The sequence below is a fragment of the Camponotus vicinus genome, unplaced genomic scaffold (assembly GCF_025532165.1).
Source record: "Camponotus vicinus isolate PSW18456_S1 unplaced genomic scaffold, iyCamVici1.0 SCAF_5, whole genome shotgun sequence".
NCBI lineage: Eukaryota > Metazoa > Arthropoda > Insecta > Hymenoptera > Formicidae > Camponotus > Camponotus vicinus.
The window spans coordinates 14,468,519-14,490,435 of NW_028141977.1; the positions used below are offsets into that span (position 1 = coordinate 14,468,519).

At 38.7% G+C, this 21,917-nt stretch overlaps 1 protein-coding gene and 1 long non-coding RNA gene across 19 annotated transcripts in view; both read left to right on the forward strand.

Moving 5' to 3' along the window:
• Positions 1-21,917, forward strand: part of LOC145972463 (protein muscleblind) — a 374,150-nt gene that overhangs the window by 252,464 nt on the left and 99,769 nt on the right. Inside the window, exon 4 of one of the 18 annotated variants that reach the window (XM_083101118.1) lies at positions 693-711. The exons of the other annotated variants lie outside the window; for them this stretch is intronic. Within the exon in view, the coding sequence (XP_082957244.1) occupies positions 693-696 (4 nt within the window). The 3' untranslated portion in view covers positions 697-711. Of the gene's footprint in view, positions 1-692; positions 712-21,917 lie in introns of those variants that run through there. 18 annotated transcript variants of the gene reach the window in all.
• On the forward strand, positions 695-21,252 carry LOC145972468 (uncharacterized). The gene is made up of 3 exons (XR_014439176.1): positions 695-765; positions 20,005-20,329; positions 20,434-21,252. It is a non-coding gene; the product is annotated as an uncharacterized LOC145972468 (long non-coding RNA).

The window sequence follows — 21,917 nt, forward strand, 5'->3', positions numbered from 1 at the left end:
AAAAAAGAGACAGCAAATAATAATGTGACAAATAGTGACCGGCTAATTTGCTTTCGTCAGATATAGATAGATGTATATTGGGAGTACCAACAATGAACAAATGTATCGTATCGTGTTAATTATATAATGCTTACGACAGGTGTCATTAGTATAATATATACTATGTCATAGAAGAAGGTCTTAAAACCATTTTCACTAACAAATTAGCAGTTAGCAATGCCATAGCAATGTATCTTTGTAATAGCGAGGGAAAAAAAAGAGAGCGCGAAGTGAAAATGAAGCGGGAGGATTCCGTCAATTTACATTCCACAGAAATTCGCGAGCAAGTGTTATTTTATCTCCTGACTGCGTGGTTTAGCATATATATGACAATTTTTTGAATGCCTAAAAGAATGTAGCTATATATTTCCTTGAACATAATTTTTACATATTTTCAAAAATATTTAGATATCGTTTTTACATATTACATATGTCAGAACTTTCTCTTATTGAACTTTAATTATGTTGTTTATTTATACAATTTAATTTAGTTTTAAAAAATTTAATTTGACTGATTTAATGATTAAGTGGACAGTGAAAAAAATTCGTGCACATATAAAAAAATCCTTACAAATTTATGCATATTTTATATATAGCATTATTTGACGATATTTCATGATTGGTATATTTATCAATATTTTTTTCTGTTACAGGTAAGCAAGTGTGTTTATACATTTCTCTAAGAATTTCCTCGCAAGTTGGAGATTAATCATTGGACATTAAAACGTAAGTTAATCATTTCCAAAATATTTGCATGATATATCTAACTTAATATTATATTTTTATATATCTAACTTAATAATACTTTTTTATATAAACTATTTTATTATCCATCAAATCGTTTACAACAATATTGAGAAAAAAATTATTAATTGTTAAAAAAATTAAACTTACTATTATTATTAATATATTATTAATATATCTATTTGAATGAAAAAGAATCTATTTTTCATTTAAAAACTGCTATATGTTGCCAGCAATGCTTTAAACAGTTATTGGCAATGTTCGCATATTTTTTTCTGCAAAAATTAAATTGGAAAGTTATTATTTTAGAATCGGTGTGATTTATTTTTGTTATAATTAACTTATTGAAATACACATTAATAAGCGTAAAAGACACATGTCAGAGTTTAAAATTACCATTAGTCTTTGTGTTTAAATTTAATCCCTTGCTTTGTTTTATTTAAAACTAATTACATATAATACATTCAAATAATTCCTTAAAAACTATGCTGGGAGCAAAATTCATATAAACAGTAATAATTGTAAAAATGATATATAGGTTAATTTCTGAAACTAAAAAATCCATGGAATCCGTGGAATTGGACTGGTTTTCGGAAACCAACATGTGCTATATTAAAACCGCGAAAGTGATCCTACATAACCGTCGATAGGCGTCACGGCATGTCGAACGCGTACGTTTCACGCCTATGTAGGTTCGTACCCAACGTCGCATCGAGTAAATACATAAACCGGGGATGCGCCGGTGTATAATAGAGTTTCGCGTGCTTTGTTAAGCGAAAGGCAGAGGCTTTTCCTGACGGACGGAAGAGGGGAGGGGTGGCAGCGCTGATAATGGTGGTGGTGTGCCGGTTAGACGGCGCACGAGAAAAGTTACGCGAGCAGGTAACTTTTGATCTGAAAAGTAGTGGCAGGTTGGCAGGAGGAGGATAGCCGTGGACTTGAATGGCGAAGTGCCTCGAGGGCCGTTAGATGCATTTTTCATGTCTCGGCCAAGATATATACACCTAGGCACAAGCGGCTGGCTTCGCCTCTCCCCTCGTCCCCTTCTATCTTCCCTCTCGATTCCTCCTCTCCTCTCGCCGTCCGCCTCGCGCTCGCTGGATAACGCTAGTCACTGGCAGTCCTCTTCGTATCGCAGTTTGCTAAAAGTCCCCGTTGATATGGAGCGTGTATTCAAACGATGTAATTTCTTCTCCTTGTCTCTCTCTCTCCTTCCGTTCGCTCGGGTTACGATCGGCATTTACCTACCTACGCCGCGCATTATGCTCGCCTTTTTTCGGGGCAGCCTCTTCTTCGGCTTTAAACTGTTTCTGGCTCCGATCGCCCGGGATTTTCCGCCCCCGTTCCCCCTCCCCCATCGTAAAATTTATTATCTCCCGATAACTTTTCTCGCATGAAAGAGAGAAAGTCGCGAGGATCACTCGCCGATCGGCGATGCGGGCAAGGCCGAAGAGCAGAAACGGGATCGAGGATAGCATTTTCAAGTTTCGAACGCGTGACGCGAATCGGACTTCTCCATATGTGCATGTATGTGATGTAAGATATTGAGTAGGTCGCTCTCCTAATGCTTATTTTCAATTCAGTGGCACGCGTCGTATTCGAACTGGATACAAGTAGCTTTCCTTATATTTCTGCTAAGTTGAAAACTTCGCATTCCTCTTCTATCACCTCACTGTACATCATATCCCTTAAGTCTCTATCGTATCTTATTTGTCTCAAAGATGCATAAAATAATATACGTTTGTGATAATTTTTTATATGAAATATTTTATTCAACTAAATTTCCAATTAAGTGCATGTGTGTATATTTTATGCAATCTGTAATTACATCGCGTGGAAAACTTGACATCTTTTAATAACTTTTAACCTTGAATTAACTAAATTAACTTTATATACACAGCATGTCTAGCAATATAATGAATGATAATGAAACGAGTCGTCGCATACATTTGTGTGGGATGTTTCGTGAAAATCGTATCGAGCGTCGAGCAACTGAAATAAGAAAATGGAGTCCTATGAAAGGGCGAGTTCGAGTGCAGGGTTAAAACGTCGAGGTCGCGGATGTACCTTCGGGAATTGCTTGGCCGAAGGTTGAAGAAGGGTTGGGGAAGGGGGAGAAAAAGGCCAAGTTGGACGACTACAAACGAAGGTAACCGTTGGATGGACGAGGATGGACGGTGACAAGATCTGCTTGAGATTTTCGACGCGTGCAACTCTCCTTAACCTCCGCCTCGTCCGCGTTTTTTAACACGGGATCTTCCTCCTCATCATCGTCCCCGCTCTCCCCCTCCCTTCCTCGCTGTGTCTCATCCCTCTCCGCGGTGGCCGGGTCTCCTCTCGTCGAGCAGTTCCACGGCATACTTTGCTTGCAAATCAAATTGGACCGGGACCTCGCCCCTTCACACGGCGAGAAGAATTTTTCGACTTTTGATCGTCGACCAACTACTCGCGATCGATCTTGGAAACGGAAGGAAGACACGGAAGAAATTCAGTTATCGGACTGTAGCTATCCACAGTTGATTTCCTCTCCTCCATTTCCTTCCTCCTCTTTTCCTGTTCCTCTTTCTCTCTCTCTCTCTCTTTCTCTTTCTCGTCTCCTCGCTAGACGTCTTTTGTGTACGTAAGTACTTCGGCAAGTATGTACTTACGCTCTTGCTCGTCCAAGATTGCGCTCAAAGACGCTCGGAGCTTCTTCGAAGACGCCCATAGCTTTAATTATGACTTCAGTTCCGAATTGTCATTGAAATTCTATGTCTCGTCCGAGATTTCCGTTCGTCCTTTCTGTAATTTCGTCGTCTTAAATACGATTCAACCTGAGGTTTCTCCGTAGATTAAATTAGTAATTAATATGACTGCTTCTGAATGTTTCACAAATATTAGTCATACGGCCAAGTCATATAACTTACAAAAGCATAATTTGCGAATGAAATAATATGAATCTCCCAAAACGTAAACTCACACTAATTAACGTCAGTTGCTATCTGTTATCGTGTTTCGTCGTCTTTTCTATGTTGTTTCTCTCTTGTACATTTTCAGAAATGATTAGGAAACTTTATTTAGTCCTTATCTGACCTTTTTCGTAGTTGCAGTCTTTTCATTGTTGAGAATTTTTCATTCTCGCGCTGATTATTCGTTCGCGATTCTCATTCCCTTCGTTCGAATCTCGCCATTCGTTGTCGCGCATTCTCAGTCGTAGATTAAATGGGGTCACAGACGGGGTTACAAACTCGTTCGATTACGATGGGCAAAATTTTGCCTTTTCCGCGACTTGGACGATTCGTCGAAGATGAAGAGCTTTAACGTCGGCATTAAGAGTTCAAACTTCTTCCTGGATGTCTTCTCGGACACGTAGCACCGTCCGTATCATTTTTCTTTCACGAAACTTTCGACCCCTTTACTTCATCCACCTCTGCATTTCCCTCCTTCCCTTCTGCGCGCTCCTACAACGACATATATGTATGTAGACACTAGCTCGCCGCTCCGCCAATGATGAACAGCGATCGCAGAGGAACAATAAAAGTTCTACCGAATGTTCGAGGACCGAGGACTCTTTCCCGTATGAATACTTATAAAGAAGTATAGCCGACCGAAGAGGAGAATCCTCTCCGGAAATTTACTCGAACGATTCTCCGCCTCGAGAAAAGCCGCTCTTTTCTTTGTGATGATACTTTACTGACGCTTTTGCGATAATTCAGATTGCGTTGAAAAAAATGATTCTAAAAAATTTGATTAATCCAACAGAAAAAAAACAGAAGCTGAATGCAATGTTAATGACAGATATATTTTCTTGTAGACTTTACGTAAGAAATTATTTTCTCAACTTGATTTATTATTATCTTTAGAGCTACGTATACATATATAAACATATATATAAGAAGAAGATTTTATTTATAAATTGTTGAATTTGTAAATTTTGAGAAATACTTAAGAGATACTTTTAACACTAGTTTGTGTAAATATAAATTGATTGAATTGTTTTACTTTTAATTAATAAATACTTTAAGCATATTCCAAATTCGTTGCAAGATGCACTCTTGAAGTTTGATGCGAATTTTCTGTGTGAGAAGACAGCATTGTGAAACAGTTAAAAGGCATTCGCGTGGAATACGAAGAACACGAGCAAGTTTTAGGACAGTTCTGCTATACCGTTTCTGGTACGATTGCATGGGAAAGGAGCTTCCGAGCTTTTCGAAATGACTCTCTTTCCACTCGAGGAAAGAAGTCTGGCACGATCTCGGGGCTTAGATGTCGCGCTGTCCGATAAGAAGGTCGCGATAGTGGACGAGAGGTTGGGCGGTAGACAGTGGAAATAGCTGTGCAGGCGAGTCGAGGGGAGGGGAGGCAAAAGTCGGGGATGGCACACCAGTCTCTATCTATGTTAATTACCCAGGCGAACGTAAATCACACGATCGCCCAGGTGCCTCGTCCGGTAAAGTGGGTAAGTTAGCCTCGTCTCGCGCGAAACGATGTTGGCCGCTCGGGATAAAAGCTGTAATTAATTACGCAATTACCCGGTGCTACTTAAAGATAAAAACCGTATTTTTCGCTTCGATGCGGCTTACCGACAGCCACATTGCTCTACCGTGCAATCTCTCGTTCCTTTCTCGCCTCTTCTTCTCATTCGCCTTTCCTTTTCCCTCTTTCTCTTTCTCGCTCTCTTCTTCTCTCTTCTCTATCTTTCTCGCCCTATTCTCCACTCTTGTCAATTTTCAAGTGGCGAATCCTTCGGATTCTATTGCAAAGGATGCGCGTCGTCTTCTTTTCGCCGACTCATCTTGCCTCTTTCTCCTCTCGTCTCTCCGTTTTCTCGCTATCTCGTGGTATTCCTGCCGGTCTTTTTGTTACACCCGTTTTCTCAGGCATCCCTGATTTAGAGCTCATTTTCGTCGACCGAAAGCTGTGCCGTTCTCACCCCTGAATCAACTTTGCGCCCTCCACAAATCACTGTCGAACCATTAGGCCTTACTCTCGATCTCTCTCTCTCTCTCTTTTTCGTTTTCTTTACATTACTAGTGCATTGTGAGTATACGTCAGCGTAGGTGGCTTCAGGGAACGAAGAAAAATCCTCTATGGAAGAATATCGCGAGAGATTGAAAATAATATGATCGATCTGCGAAGAAAATCGATGAATTATTCGAATTTAATGCACGCTATTTCAACGAATAAAACCTATATTTTTTCATTACATTTATTTTATTATTAAAAGTAAAATATTAATTTTTTCGTGTAATTGCTATCGTAGATATTAACGTATCAAGTGCGTAAGTCTTTAGCCAACGAGTTTTTCATTTTTAATAACTTTTTGATTGTTAAGAGTTTTAAAGCTAGCGATATACATATATCGCAAATATCTCCGATAATTCCATAGCCGAGGATATTTAGTTTTCTCTCGCTCTATTCCTATCTCTATCAAATTTCATGTCACTCGTTGAGCGGCAAGGATGTTAATACGATGCATCCTAAATCAATTTGAAGGCATCGTGACTCCTTACACGTTTATTGCCCCTGATCCTAGACCCCTCGGTCCGGGGGCTCGCGTTACGTTACGGCGTAATATATCGTCGTCCTGGGATCACCGTCGTAATTATCCTCTAATGCCAATTCATAAGAGCGTCGGCCATTTTCAAAGCCCCGCACGTAACTCCAGGAGAAACACGGCGGCGATACAGCCGCACACGGATGCAACTACGGCCGACACACCGAGATTCGGTTACACGTACGTAAACTTTGTTCCCTCTCACGGGACCAATATAACGTGTATCGTTCTCCACGATAAGAGGCCACGAGCAGCGAGGAAAGATGGACGTCTTGATTCCTCTCACCGAATTTTCCCTCTGTACCTTCATTCTCTCTCTTTCTCTCTCTCTCTCTTTCGTTCCCTCTTTCCTGGCTTTCCGCTGCGATTTTCGTTTCCGGACAGCTAATCAGCCGTCGACGACGCGGCGCGATTACCGAAACGGATTTAACGGGCCCAGGACGTTTAAGCGAAGCAGCAAGCAGCGGGCCGGCAATTCGAGGTACCTTTCGGCAGCTTCGGAGGAAAGGAGAATCGAGTTGAAACTCGCCTCGTGGCATTTCTGATGTGGCCATCGGTGCAGGCCATGAATCTTTCATGCGTCAATCGTCCCTTACTTTTCTAGCTACCTATCCCCTTTTCGCCTCGCTCTCTTTCTCTATTTCTTTTCCCTTTGCACTCCCAGACTGCCTTTCACCGCTCTCTGTGGAAATCCCAGCGAGCCGACGCTTCGAGTTATCAGTCAGCAGAATCTGTCAATCGCTGAAGTAACGTATTCCAGTCGGCATCACTACTACAAACTCAACCGTCGTAGCGATTCTCGTGATCTATTTCTTATTCTTCCTATACTCGGTGTCTCCCCTTTTGCCTCGTATGTCCGATTTCCTCGTTCTGTTCGTTTCGTATCTTTATAGGCTCGGACTTTCCTTACCTCGCGCGTTCGTAGGGGAATCAAACTTTAATGGGAATTGACGCGTAAAGCCGATCTCCGACTATTTCAATTTAATCCTGTTCTCCCTTTAATTTACGTGTTACATTATATGAGACAATTGCTTCACGTACAAAGTAATTGTTTTGTATACCATGTTAAATAGCATTGTATAAACAATGGTGAGAACATTTTGAACACAGAAAAATTATTATTTATATATATTAAATAAAATATTATTTTTTTATACATTTTCCATAAGAATGACAAAGATTTCAAATAATATTTTAATTCATATATAAATAAATAATTATGTTTACATCAATTGTTTATCATTTTATATACATATGTAGCTCATTATTAGGACATTAGAGGACTCTTGCGGTGTTACTTTTGTGCTTTTTCGGTTTTAGAAAGATGTAAATTCAACAATGCAAAGAAGATTAAAAACTTAATGTAGATACATCTGCAAAACTTTTCTACCCTTCCGATTTCAAACTCTTATTCTCAATTTAATCTAATGGGATTAAATTATTTGTTTGCAAAATGCGAGAAGTTAGCCAACATAAATATTGGTGTAATTACTTAGATTGCTATTTTATGCTGGCAATAACAGCGCTAGCAATTGCCGAGTAGCTCATCGCTTAACTTTTTAAAATTTTAAAATTTTGATGGCGAGAAGAGAGTTTTCCCCGTTTGTATCCAAAGGAACCAACGGTCTGTAAAAGTTTATTTCTGTTTGCTGACGTTGTCGCGAATTTGTTGCTCCAATAACGAAAGTGCAACGTCTCTAACTCTTGAATTATTCAGACGTTATCGACTCTTACGTTTTACATTGCCACTTCTATGCCGTAATGGAAGGCGGCATGGTGGACATTCCATATTAAGAAAATTAGAAAACGTCGCTCTCAATGCACCTTATTTCGATCCGTTATCACATTTGACGATGATTGATCTGATTATTGAAAAACGATAGTTTTGTGTGTTGACTGATATAATTAAAATATTTACATAACTCATCTTCACAATCGTGATATTACAGTTTATTATATACAATACCGCTCATAATTTATGATATTCATTTGCGTATTGCCGTCTATTGTAGAACGAACGGATGAATATTAATAGCGAAGCGTATATCGTGAACCCTGCGATATATATACGAGACAATACATGATGTCGAAACATTTAATCGAGCTGCGTCGAATATTTATCAATTAGCCCCCCGATTTCCCGGCAAATCCTGCGTACGTATTGATTCATTCCCGATTAATCCGTCGACATGAAGATCGAGAACTTCCACGGTCGCGCCTGGCAGTGTCGCCTTACTTGGGTCGCTCTCGTTCGCACATCTATTTTCGTTTCCTCGCATCAATCTCATTACGATCCCGCGACATTGGAGGGAGAACGGGGAGGCAGAGAGAGAGAGAGAGAGAGAGAGAGAAAGAGGAAGAGGGATTGTCGCGAGAATGTAATATGGATCCGATCCTACGACGAGTCTAATCGCAATTCCGCGGAGCGCACGAGACACCGACTTGAAATCCGATTCGCAGGGGGTGACGGGCGCAGGGGGTGGCGACGGGGTAAAGGGGGCAAGCGGAGACATGAGGACGAGAGGACGTTTGGCCCCAAGGCTCATCGTTCATTCATGGGGCATTTACTCGGTATCCCCGTAAAGCCGATCTCCTTTCTCCGGCCGCTTCCGTCCTTCTCTCTTCCTTTGACGGCACACCAGCAACCCCCCTTGTGCCTCCTTACATCATTCTCTTGTCCGCCGGAATGGATTGGGATCAGGCGGATATAATATCTTCCTCGAGGATTCATTTTCGAGCGCCGCTGACCACGATTGCTGTACCGCGCCGGAACCTCGGCGGCGTGACAACTGCAATTCGTCTTGCGTGAAGCACCGTTCACGAGGCCATTACTCTTGAATTCGGAAGTCTGGCGAACGAATGCTGCTATTGTCTCGCTGACCGCGACGTCCGAGATTCGTGTCAGACGCTCGCGCGTTTGGACATCACACACGTTTGCATTAAGCGTGTTCACGTTATGAAATTATCACTCAACCGCCCGCAATTCATCTTGCGTCTGCAACGTCATACATCATACATCAACCTGATGTCTCGCATGAGATATTCATACACGATATCGATTCTTGAATTACATCATTAGCGAATCGTTATTACTTTAATTAATAATATTAGTTGTTGCATTTTTCAGATAAATATTTTCTATATAACATCTGTCATTTTGGCGAAAAGTAAATTTTCAAGTAATATTTTATTTTTAAAAACGTTCATACAAAACATATTATTTATCGCATTATTTCCATCTGCATTTAAAGTCATCGTTACTGATAACTATATAGACGAAAAATCTTTGGTAATAATTGGAACTTTTGTAAGGATAAGAGCACTATAAGGATTGAAATCTTCACGCTTTTTGTCTTCGCTGAAAAATTTGATATTTTTGTACAACTATTTTGCGATAAGTCATAATTCTTTACACGTTACGCCCTGTGACTTTTTATCGTGGCCCTCTTAACAGCTTGCTGTGGGATTTTAGTGCCTGTAGCGGCGGCAGAACAGGTAGGTAGGTAGGTGTAATATATTCCTGGAGGATTCATTTTCCAGCGCGGCTGACCGCGGTCGTCCGCTCTCTCTGCAGGAACTTTGGCCGCGTAACAACTGCAATTCGTCTTGCGTGAAACATCGCGCCACGTCGTACTGAATAGTTAGCCACCGGATTCGGGGAAACCTTAAACGCGAAATTTGCAAAACGCCATTCCGTCGTTTTTTTCTCCCCTCTCCTTATATTTCCTAGTTTCGCAAAAACAACCGGCGGTTTGACGTATATTCCCCTCGAGAATTAATCCGGTTTAATTAGGTTCATATACGGAAATTGCTGGAATAATTATTGCAGAATACTTTACGCGAGGGAAATGAGATAATGAAGCAATTAACTCGGCGGTGTCAACAACGAGATATTAACAACGATATATTTTGCGGTCGTTGGAAACATATTTAATTGCAAATTTGACGATAGCTTTGAATGTGAAATAACGAAATACTTTGCTTTCAGACATTGTCATTAATGTGAATGAAATTAGTTTACCTCGTAATGTAATCAGTTCATACTTATGAAAAAGCAACAGTAGTCTCAAGTTTTTTTTTCACTCTCTGTTATATAATTACGATGATAATTAAAAATCGTTCGTTTACCTAGGAATAATTTGATGTACTTTTTTAAACATGTTTTTGTTTTTCTCTTTTATTTTTCATGTTATTGTATCATTTTTTATCGTTTATGTTTCGTGTGCTTCTCGTAACTTTATATAGACAAATTGATCGAGGTACGCCCCATACATATTTAACTTACTTTTTACATCATACTTTTACGTTGTGAAAAATATCGAAATCAAGCGGATGTAATATTTTTTCTTTAGGAATCCTCTCTCGGCAAACTTGCCGCAGTCGGTTCGGCGCGCTCGAACTTTCACCGCATGACAACTGCAATTTATCTCCCTGACCCGAAATTTCGTAGCTCATTATTTACAACTGTATCTGTGCGCGGAATGAAATTCGATAAATGGTCAGTGAGGTAACGATGAGGTTACAATTTATCATAATCACGCGATAATAGTATTTATTGCATCGCACTCGCATTCGATTATCGATAATTCGAACAGAAATATCGATACAAATAACGATTATCTTCTAGTGAGAAACAAGAGTAGAGACTGTAATATTAACAACATTCTCGCCAGGCTTAATATGTGACCGCAAAATATGTGAAAAATATATGACATTCATTACTGCAATGCGCGAAAATGTTTTCTCGATTTATCAACGAGATTATTCGACGAGGAAATGAAATTGGTAGTCATTGCAAAGTGTTATGGTTCCAAAAAACGCTTCTGCTCGATTTAACCTTACGGTTATCTATTGAAACAAATCAATTCTGAGGCTCTATGTTTTCGCATTCTATACGAGGTTGTTATCAAGTCGATATACTGTTCTATCAGTTATGATTCTTTATGAGAGAATTTTCCAATTGAAAATGAAGATCGTAATCTCGTAATCCCTTCGATCTCGATCGTAATCTCTTTCCTACGATAAAAAATTGTCGGAATAGAATAAATGAGTAAATAAGCCGGCTTAAAATGTACTAATTTTGCATATTTTTATAATGGATATTTGAATAGAATCAATTGAAATTTTAATGATAATGAAAATAATAAAGTAACATAATTTAAGAAAGAATAATGACACAAAACAAAAATAGGACAATATTTATTATTTCATAAAGAATAAAATTTTATTATCTATTTACACAGAAATAGCATGTCCATATCTTGAAAAATTTATACTTTTCAGTTTAGTTTTATACTTTTCATAGTTTAATAACTCATAAATTATACTGCTGATTCCGATCGTTTCATTATCAAACAGTCAATTCTAAATCAATCAACGATTTCACACATGAAAGGAGAAGCAAGAGAAATTCTATACTTCTTTCAAATTTTGGCCGAATATTAATTTTTTTTGTAAATAAGCGATACAGATGATTAATTTCATTCATCGTAACACTGCGACACCAATCATCGAGAAACGCAATAACAGTAATGTGCTAATTGCCGCTTTTTTTCACCGCAGTAGCAAAGGTACCGAGGTAGAAAACTAAATCTTTGTGACTCAATTATTGGATTTTCATTCCTCGGTCGACGGTAGTCGGGGACGATATGAAACCCGGAAAGTGCAAACCCGCTCTCTCGCTCCCCATTCTCGCTGCAATCGGGGCGGCCGCGCGATGAAACGGCACTCAGATCGAAGGTTATTATAAATTCCAATCATAGAGTCCGATCGATAAGCCGCGAAGCTTCAAAGAAAATTATAAGTTGCGCATCGCGGCCCGTGCGGGACGGCAGGAGAGGGAAGGGGGGGAGGGGGGAGCCGCACGACGAGATTGTGGGGGATGAGATAGGTCAGAGGACAGGGACGGGATGGACCGGGTCGTAAAGCCATGAAAGCGCCTTTAACGGGGGCGGTATTGCTGCCAGCTTTTAAAGTTAATAAATTCGTCGGCTTGCTTTACTCTTCCGAGCGTTTTCTCCTTCATCAACTTTCTCTTTCTCCCTCTCTTTCGCTTGCTCTCTTCTACCGATGTCCTCATCCTCGTTTTTAACCAAACCGAATGAATGCAGGAGAGAGAGAGAGAGATTTAAACTTAGTTCGAACAGGAGAACGAGCTGACCGAATTTAATAATAACCCCTACTCCCCACTTATAATAAATCAGGCTTATATTTAGTACCGCGTCCTGCCGTATTTAACCACTTTGGACGAATACCAGCTTCTGCCGAAGGGAGTAAAACTTCGCCGACTCGATTCTGTGTGAGAAAGCTCTCGTAAATGGCGACACGGAGGTGTAATCTCATGCGCAAAGTTATCCGGGCGCGGTATTGTTCATATACATATTGCGTTATGTTTACGCTCCCGCGCTGTCGTTACACTGCCGTATACGTTTCCGTGTTTCATTAAGTTAATTAATGCGCGTTAGATAGCGGCGCGGCTTCGATTCCATCTATTCGCGCGTCGAACGCACGCGCCTGGCTAAATATTTTGCTTGCATCGGCTCGCTGTAGAAAATCACGCAGATATAAAACGATCGTCGTTGTATTATCGTGATTACGATTGTTAATAAATGCACCTCACGAGCCATTTTAATTGGCCTTTTCGTGCATTTTCTAGCGTCCCTTTATTCGGTTTTGAAACGCGTAACATTAGCACATAAAATTTATGACAATTTGACATTTTGCTGTAGATTAATGAATTGATTCTAAAAAAATATTCTTGTTATAATCAAGATTTTACAGTTTTTCTCTTGACTTTTGACGCTTTCTATATTAGTTGTGTTGTGTGTTATGTAACAACAGTTTATTTCTCACATGTTTTTTATTATTTATGTAAAAAGTATCCAAGTTTTACCTCTTCGTAAATTTAATCAAAATTGAGATTTTAAAACGTCCGATTTATAATCATTTTTCTCGTGATGTAAATTTCACGCATGATGAAAGTGCAATTTCGTTTCTGGAACTTTCCTCTCAACACGTCGAAAAACTTGACCGCTAACAAACCACACCCATATTCAACCCGGAAGGACCATCAGGTGACCCTACTCGAGCTTCCCCGCTCTTTGTTATACGATTATTGCCGTAATACCCAGGTGGACTTGCCCTTCGTAATCGTAGCCGAACCCCATCCGCCCACTCTCGTATGCTGCTTGTAAATCGCGTTCGTGGAAAGCATTATACGCCCCATTCCACGGAAGCCATTGCCGCAAAACAGAATATTTAACGCACATGTGTGAAAATGTGCACATTAACTACCTGGAAAAATCTTTCCCCACATGGACATACATCATAAAATACATCGTAAAAATTTTCAACGCGGTAGAAACAACCAACAGTATATTAAAAAATCGTTTTTAGTTCCGAACATTTAATCACAAACATTTATTTATATATCTAATGATGTCTTTTCTTCGCATCGAAATATATTCGGATCATTGAAACGATATTTTAAAATATTTTAGGGAAAACTACACATATAAGTTTTTATAATAGCATTTTTAATATTGCGATATATATACGCAAATATATTTCTGATTAATGGGAGATATTGTTAAAAGAAATTGATTAGATGACATGTGCGGAAATGTTTTCGAAAGGTACACACATAATCAATCAACATTTACGCTCAGTTCAAATTAATTAATTAATAATTTCTATACGCAGAAGTAATTTATTAGCCGTAAATTTTGATTAGAAGACATTAAACGAGAGATTTTCATGGCTTATACGCGACTTGATAGAAGCGCGGAATGCAATTTTCGTTTCAGCATGATGTGGGTAGAATTTCAAAATTTCATAGACCACTTTGTTCAATTTCTCAATGTCCTGGCTATTTTAATATTAATTTCCTGATGATACGCAAGAGAGAAAGAGAAAGAAAGAGAGAGTGAAAGAATCGATAGTGGATGTTATGACACGTATATTTTTAATAACATTCCGGAGTATCGCGACTTGGTGATCGTACTACGTCAAACGTCGACGCGGCCATATGAAAGTCAAAGTGTAATCGTAAGAGAGTATCATATCGTGGGTATATTACGTATCGGACTCCAACGCGTAAAGAAATATTCGAGGTTATATTTCAATCCGCCGGAGTACCTATTTTATGTACCTACGTCTCATCCGACCGGGGACCCACGGATGGATAACCGATGGGGCGGTAGCGACGGGGGAAGGAGTGGGAGAGGGCGTCGGAGGCGATATTTTATGGGTACCAGCTTTTATTGCGCGAGACTTTTAGGACATCTCTTAAGGGAGGCGTGTTTGTAGTATTATATCGGTAATGCCGGGGCATCATCTCAGGTATATCACGAGGCTTCGTCGTGGTAAGATCTCCGGAGTCGCGAGGGACTCCGAGTTGGAAACTTTTTATATTCCATTCAAGTTCAAGAAATTACAAAAATTTTTTAAATCTTAGATATATAAAGGAGTACATAAAGATTTAAAAAATTTTTCCCATAAATTTCGCGTTATTATTGTTTCTACATCTTTAACATTGAATAATGAAGCAATTAAAAATTATTTTTATGTAAAAGTATCGAACATTATTATATCAACTTTGTGTCGAAATTTATAGATTATATCTCTCCTTTTTTCGTATAGATTTCTTTAATTATAATAAATAAATATATACAAATCAAATTATTATATATTAATATTTAGATAGATTTAATTTTTAGATAGATGAAACATCTGCAGACTTTGATGATATCAAAGGCATCATCTTTTAACAGCATAAGTCTTTTGGAAAATTTTCAGTACTACTACTACTACTACTACTACTACTCTACTTTGAAAAATGGCATTTCTATCGACTCTGGCGTTTCGACAGCTATTTTTCATGTTCGTTTTAAAAGTAATACGTGCAAATTTCTTGCAGATATTTTGAAAACAGCATTTGCGTGAGTCGGCAAATGATGGATTTATAATTTAATTATAGCAGTCAAGCTCTTTTCATGCGTCATGATATATAAATAATATCGACTTGTTATTTGGCAAATAAAATATTTTTCGACGCATCATACAATTTGCACAAGATAAACTGCGCATAAGATAACAGTATTACAACTCGGCAAGTCGGATGGCAGTATTTCAACTCGACAAGTTATTTACAGCAGTCTCTCTCGAAAATGCATAATAAATATATTGTTCTACGCGCCACATAACGTTCCTGAAATAATTAATTATATATTACGTGTATACAGCTGTTTTCGTTGATACTCAAAAATTTCATAGGATTATTTCAATGAACTCGTAATAATTAAAAAACAATTTACTGAAAAAAGAAGTAGCGCAAAATTAGTTAATATCAGTTTTCTCTTATTGACAAACTATTATTAATTTTTAATAATTTATTAATGAAACAAAAAACGTAAAGTTTGTATTATGAGCAGATTTGATAATTATTAGTGTTTATAAGCATTTATTGACATGAATAAGCAAATAAAAAGAATTTCTATTTAAAATTTTGTTAAAAATTGCAAAAGTAATAAGAGAAAAAAAACTGTAATATATTATTCATTTAATAGAGAGTATATATAGTAAATATATATATATATATATATATATATATATATATATATATATATATTTGACTATTATCTTAAATTTTATCACGGTACATCATTTCGATCAACTCTCACCATAATTGTAATGACTACATTGAGATCGAATATAATACGAGTGCTCGTTATTGTGAATGCAAACGAAACTCAGTCGTCTTCCAAGACAGGGACGATCGTTTACCTTTTGTAATGAGGGAAGATAGCAGCGGAAGAAGTGACGGAAGGGTGAAGAGGGTATGTGAAGGAGAGAAGTCGAGGCAGGCAAAACAGAAGGAGAAACAGAATCGAAACTCTTTCGCTGATGCATTAACCGCAGCCGGTGTAACATGGTATTATTCGGGCGGCGCGATGGCTGTTCTTGGCGAACTTTGAATCAGATTTTAATTAAACGAAATTGCGAAATGATATTTCACTATCAATTATACGCGTAGAGGCCGGTCTATGGTAGTCAGGTGTCCCGGCGAAATTAAGTTTGATTCGCTTTCTTTTCCGGCAGCTGCGGCGGCCAGACATAATTTCCACCAGCGTAAGTTCGCGTATTGCTGGTTCTGCCAAACTTTGGGGAGGAATCTCGAAGCCGCGATATCGCGCGATGAAATGATAAAAACGAGAGCGATCGGTTTTGATAAATACTTCGTCGCGAGAAATTATTTTTTTTTTCTTTCCTTCGTTTAATTTATATATCGTGCGGCTGAGATCTTTCTCCGTTATAATTGGGTAAGAAATCGGCCGACTCTAAAAGGGGCGGATAATTAAAAAAGTTTAACTAAAGAAAATTGCAGATGTGCGTAAAAGCTTTAATATAATCCTGGCAGTAAAGTTATGAAATATCTTTAATATAAACCAGTCCGCACGTTCGCAGATGAAACAGTGGTAGATTCTTTCCAATATATTTTAGAGAAATTATTTTTTAACTAAGTTATAAAAAGTTATTATATATAAAGAGGGAGAAGATAACGGGTTAAAGAGAGAAAGAGAGATTGATATGACGCGTTAATCTCGGTTATCTCGACGAATAAGAACAATGCCATTAAACGATATTAACGTCAACGCTAAGACATTATTTGCTACGTTCGCAAGATACTCAAGTCGAGTCATTAATTTAAGATCGTGGTGGATTAAGCGCGGACTGCTGCGCTTTATTTTAATCAAATAAAATTGCATAATAATGTTTCACGATCAATTTCGCAAATTGCTATGAGGCGAGCGGGATCGTTTAGAATTGCAACATAGGCAAACAAGTACTCCGCCCGGTATTATTTAGCCTGATTCATCACGTTGTCTGCAATAGTAACATCGAGGAGCGCGCACGCGCTCGCTATGATTCCCGAGATGTAACTTCCCATTTCGGGTTTCGGCCAAAACTTCGCGTCTGATTCGTGGAAACGATACAGCAGCATATTACACGCGCCATTGAACTATGCGTTATCAGCGCGGTCTGCATCCGAGCGTGTCATTTCGATATGCAATTCAAGACATCGAGCGGATTAATCCTTTTGTATGTCGGGCTTTCGAATCCGTTTTGCAGGGGCGATGTTTAATATTATTTGTCTCGATAAGAGGATTTTGGCAAGAGAGTGATTGTCGGTTGTTTAAAATATCATTCTCCATACAAGCGATATGTATAATTATATTTTTGTCGCACATTTCTTGTCTATTTATCTTTCTCATAATTTGTTCTACTTATGATTATATTTTTTCTTTTCTCTATCTTTATATTTTAATCGATATATTCGTAATATTTTGTATGATGATTTTTTAAAATTAGTTATATTTTATATTCTTAATTTTTATATTCTCGCTTTCTCAGAATTTACATTTCTAGAGGAGAATCCTTCTCAAGACTTAACACTTAAACTTATTATGTAACACCTAGTAGTCATAAACACGATCGTATCGCGTTCGGTTAGAAACGTCAACGACATATATTCGTCTCGCATCGGGACTTTTCAATGCGATACGAGTTAAAAGTCGTCGCGGATCGTTAAGCCGATGTCACTAGGAGCATATTCAGGCGCGATTCGGGCGCTGCAGCTGCAGAGCAAGACCCGGGAGAACGCGGGACCATAATTTCCATCGCGACACTTCGTTTCTGCGACGTCGCGAGCCATCGTACTAATGGTGGGTGTTCGCGCCGGGTACGAGTCGGTGGGGCAGAGGTGAGGAAAGGCCCTTTAAAAAAGCGGGGAGGAAACGGTTTATGACCCTAAAAAATGTTTTATTCATGCCGCGTAGGGACTCCCACCCTTTCACTAAACGCGCACACACCGTCAACGTCGTATCAAACTTCAACTATAAGCCCGGCTGAACTCGAGTTTTCCGAAATGCGCCGGGCATGTGAAACTAAGGTCGTGGGCGGGCTGACCCTCTCGGCGTGTATCTCTCTCACGTTTCGCCCCGATATATCGCGTGCGCGAGCTCGCGATTACGGTCGGCGAATGTATTTTTCTCCCCCTGCCCCGTCTTGTTTGCTTGCTTAGCCGATAAACGCCCGAGCAGCTTTGTGATGTTTCTAGAGTTCCTCGATTTCAGTGACCTCGGAACTTTAGTGCGCGCGTACGTGATTTACGCGTGCGTGATTTCAAATCAGAATTTTATTTGAAACTCATCGACCACGCGCGTACGAATAAGCTCGGAATGTTGTATAACATGTACGCTCGTATGTTATTTATCTCGGTGGAAATCAATTGTTTATTAATTAGAAATAAATATTTATATCTGTATGAATCTTAATATTTGTTAAAATTTTCATCGGCTTTAATCAACGGCGTTCACTCGCACGCTTGACTATCACTGCGTTTATCATTTTATAATGGTACGTAGCGTAATAGGTTTCGGAGAAAAACGAAAATACGCGCGTTTAATAGGATATTCGCAAGATAATTACGTTACATCGAGTAATGTTGCGTCGGATACGACACTGCAAGCCGTATAGCATGCTCTTTACTTTCTTAACGAGCCACGGGATATAACGATGATTTATACACATATACGGGACACGTTGCCAAGTGCGTCGGGGCTTAACATAATGTGGCGTTGGGGGATTTAAATAATTAGCATAATGAGGTGAGCGAGGGTACGTGGTTGACGTCGCCTCGCGTGCCTCATCCGGAGACGGGCTCGGGGAACGGGAGATCCCTGCGAAGGGGACTCCAATTTCAAACCTGAGCACCGTGGCTGTCGAGGCGGCCCAGAAAGGATAGTCCGAGCCAGCCGGCCCTTAGCGCAACTCCCATCTCGTATTACTAATTAATTATTCACAAGTTTACTCCGCGTTACACGAAAATTTACGCCGCTCATCTCCGGTCGCGCGTTCTCATTCGATTTTGGCGCCGATTGATTTTGACTTGAACTAAGTCTGCCTTTCTTTTCTACGAGTTTATTTCTTGACGAGCTTATAAATATCAGATAATATTGCTTTCAAAGAAGTTTTTGGCCATGATACAGTACCGGCCAAAAATATGTTATCTTTATGTTTTTTGAGGATAACTTAATTCAAAGTGTATATATTTAATGAATTTTTCTTGAGTTGCTGTTTTCATTATTGAATGAAAAGTTTATTGTTCAGTAACTTACATACTTACAATTAGTATTAAACATATTTGACTAGATAGACATATATGCTTTGAATTAAGTTATCCTCAAAAAACATAAAGGTGATATATTTTTGATCGGTCCTGTATATTCAAACATATTATAGGGTAAACTGTAGTACCTTAATAGTGAAAATTATTTCGAATCTTATAATGTATTCTAATTTTTGTAAAGATTTTTAAAAATTTAAAAAAAGACATTTATATTAATGCAGAAAATACGAAAGATATAGAAAATCAAACTTTTCTAAAAAAAATAAATTATTGCACGTAATTTTATTCTCGTTGTAGACAGATGATTAAACCGATGTGATTAAAATTGCTACTCTTAAATTTCTCAAACGATTATTAATTATGCAAAATATAACATGTCCCTACATACAATGATCCTTTCTAATCTGTAGAGCAATTTATTTCTTTTTGTATATTAATTATAATATTTAATTCTAAAAGATATATATTTATGTGTAAATATCTTTTTCTGTTTCAGGTAAGCATGTGTGCGCTTTGTAGAGAACTAGTTCCCTCAAGAGTCATAGGTTTCACACAGGAAATTCATCGGAAAGTAAGTTGGTCATTCTTGAAATTTCTGTGTCACACAACTCGCTCGATCATTCGCGTTCTTCCTGGCAGGAGCGGAATTCTTTTTTCATTTAGAGCGTCGCGTTGCACGATGTCGTACAATCGGAATGAGAAACGCTCGGCAAGAGACAGCCCGGTTCCGAAAGTTGCGCGGCAGTCAGCGAAAGCGAATTCTCCCCCTCTGCCGTCGGATATTCCAGCCATGTTCGTTAATTACCGCGAAGTAACATGGCGTGAGTAATAATAGTTTTGTGACTCCCGCGAACGAGCGGCGGGGAGGAGCGAGGGATCGGGGCCAACAATAGCCGAGTTAATTAGCTCCCTTGTCATTTTGTAGGAAATAGGGAAAAACTAGCCAACTATAAATCACTTCGTACGCGCGCTGGTAAAAAGACTCGCCGCGTCGTCGCGCCTTCGAGTACAGGTTTTGCAATGAGAACGCGTATACCGGAACTTCCTCGTCGGTCGAAGCTTCCATCGATTCGTGAATTTTTCGTTACAGAGGGGATTATGTATACGAGCTCGAAAAAAAATGACGGTAAATATTTCAGGCATATACCGCATGATGGACGTACGCTACTATACGGAAGGCTATAATGGACGCTATTTGAAAAATAACTTGAGAGATTGTTGCTTTCGAACAAGAGGGAAGTGTTAATCATCCTTGCATTAATTATTTGTTCTTGAATTATTTAATCTCCGATCGATTCTCTCAAAACATTTATGTATTTATTGTATAATATATCATGTGTAGAATTTGTGCGAAACCTTAACTACTCGTCTGCGATGACTTAAAGATTCAAAAACTTAAAAGCTTAAAACGTCATTCTCTTTGTGCGACTTTCTTAATAATGGAAATCGCGTCAACGAAGCAGACGCGTGACTACCGTCTATTCAATACTGTCTGCTGTGTTCGTCATAAATTATACGGAATCAGTTATAAACTTTTACCTATCTGGATTCGCTTGTCGCAAGAATATTAGCTCGCTTTCGAATCATGTCAATCTTTTCTCTATAAATAACGAACGATTTTCAATAATTATTTTCGTTATAATCATATGCTTGGATAAAATAAGGGATATAAATCGACACAAATGTTTATTCCATTCTGAAAATCAAAAATATTTAAATATCTTTTATAAATCTTAACATTTAGCAAAAAATTAAGAAAAGAGATTCACGCCGTATTTTTTCTTAAATATTCTTTATTTGCTTCTGAATAGAAGGTATTTTCTCTTTCTATTTCTCTCTATAAAAGAATCAATTTATTGACATCTTAAAAATACATTATTTAATTATATTTGTCAACGATTTGTATTTTCTAATTAATACGCGCAATTTAATTTTCTTAACGAAAAATATCGTTTAATCCTTTATTACAAATATGGGATCCAATTATACCCGGACTTACGAGCTTCGACGGGTGTTCCGGTAGCAACGGCATTTGGCACGAACAGCGGCTGCTTCTTCTTCTTCTTTGTCTCGAACTTCGTCGGATAGCAGACCGCAGGGAAGTACTTTTCCCGAAGCGTGACGTCATTTATTTCTCTCTGCCGCCGCGCGAGAGACCGTGCCACCCTCCGATATTCCGGAGAGTCGCGAGGGTGTGTCGGATATAACCGTACCATTCCCGGATTAATAACGTTAGCGCCTCTAAAAAGATCTTAACGTTAAGGTTTCGCACATCGTGACGCCAAAGTATACACGGACACTCGATGAAAATTGGGTTGCATCCTTTTGCATCGCGTTGTCCTTTTTTTATTTTGTTTTGGCTTTCTCTCTCTCTCTTTCTTTCTCTCTTTTTCGGCAAATATCTAATGT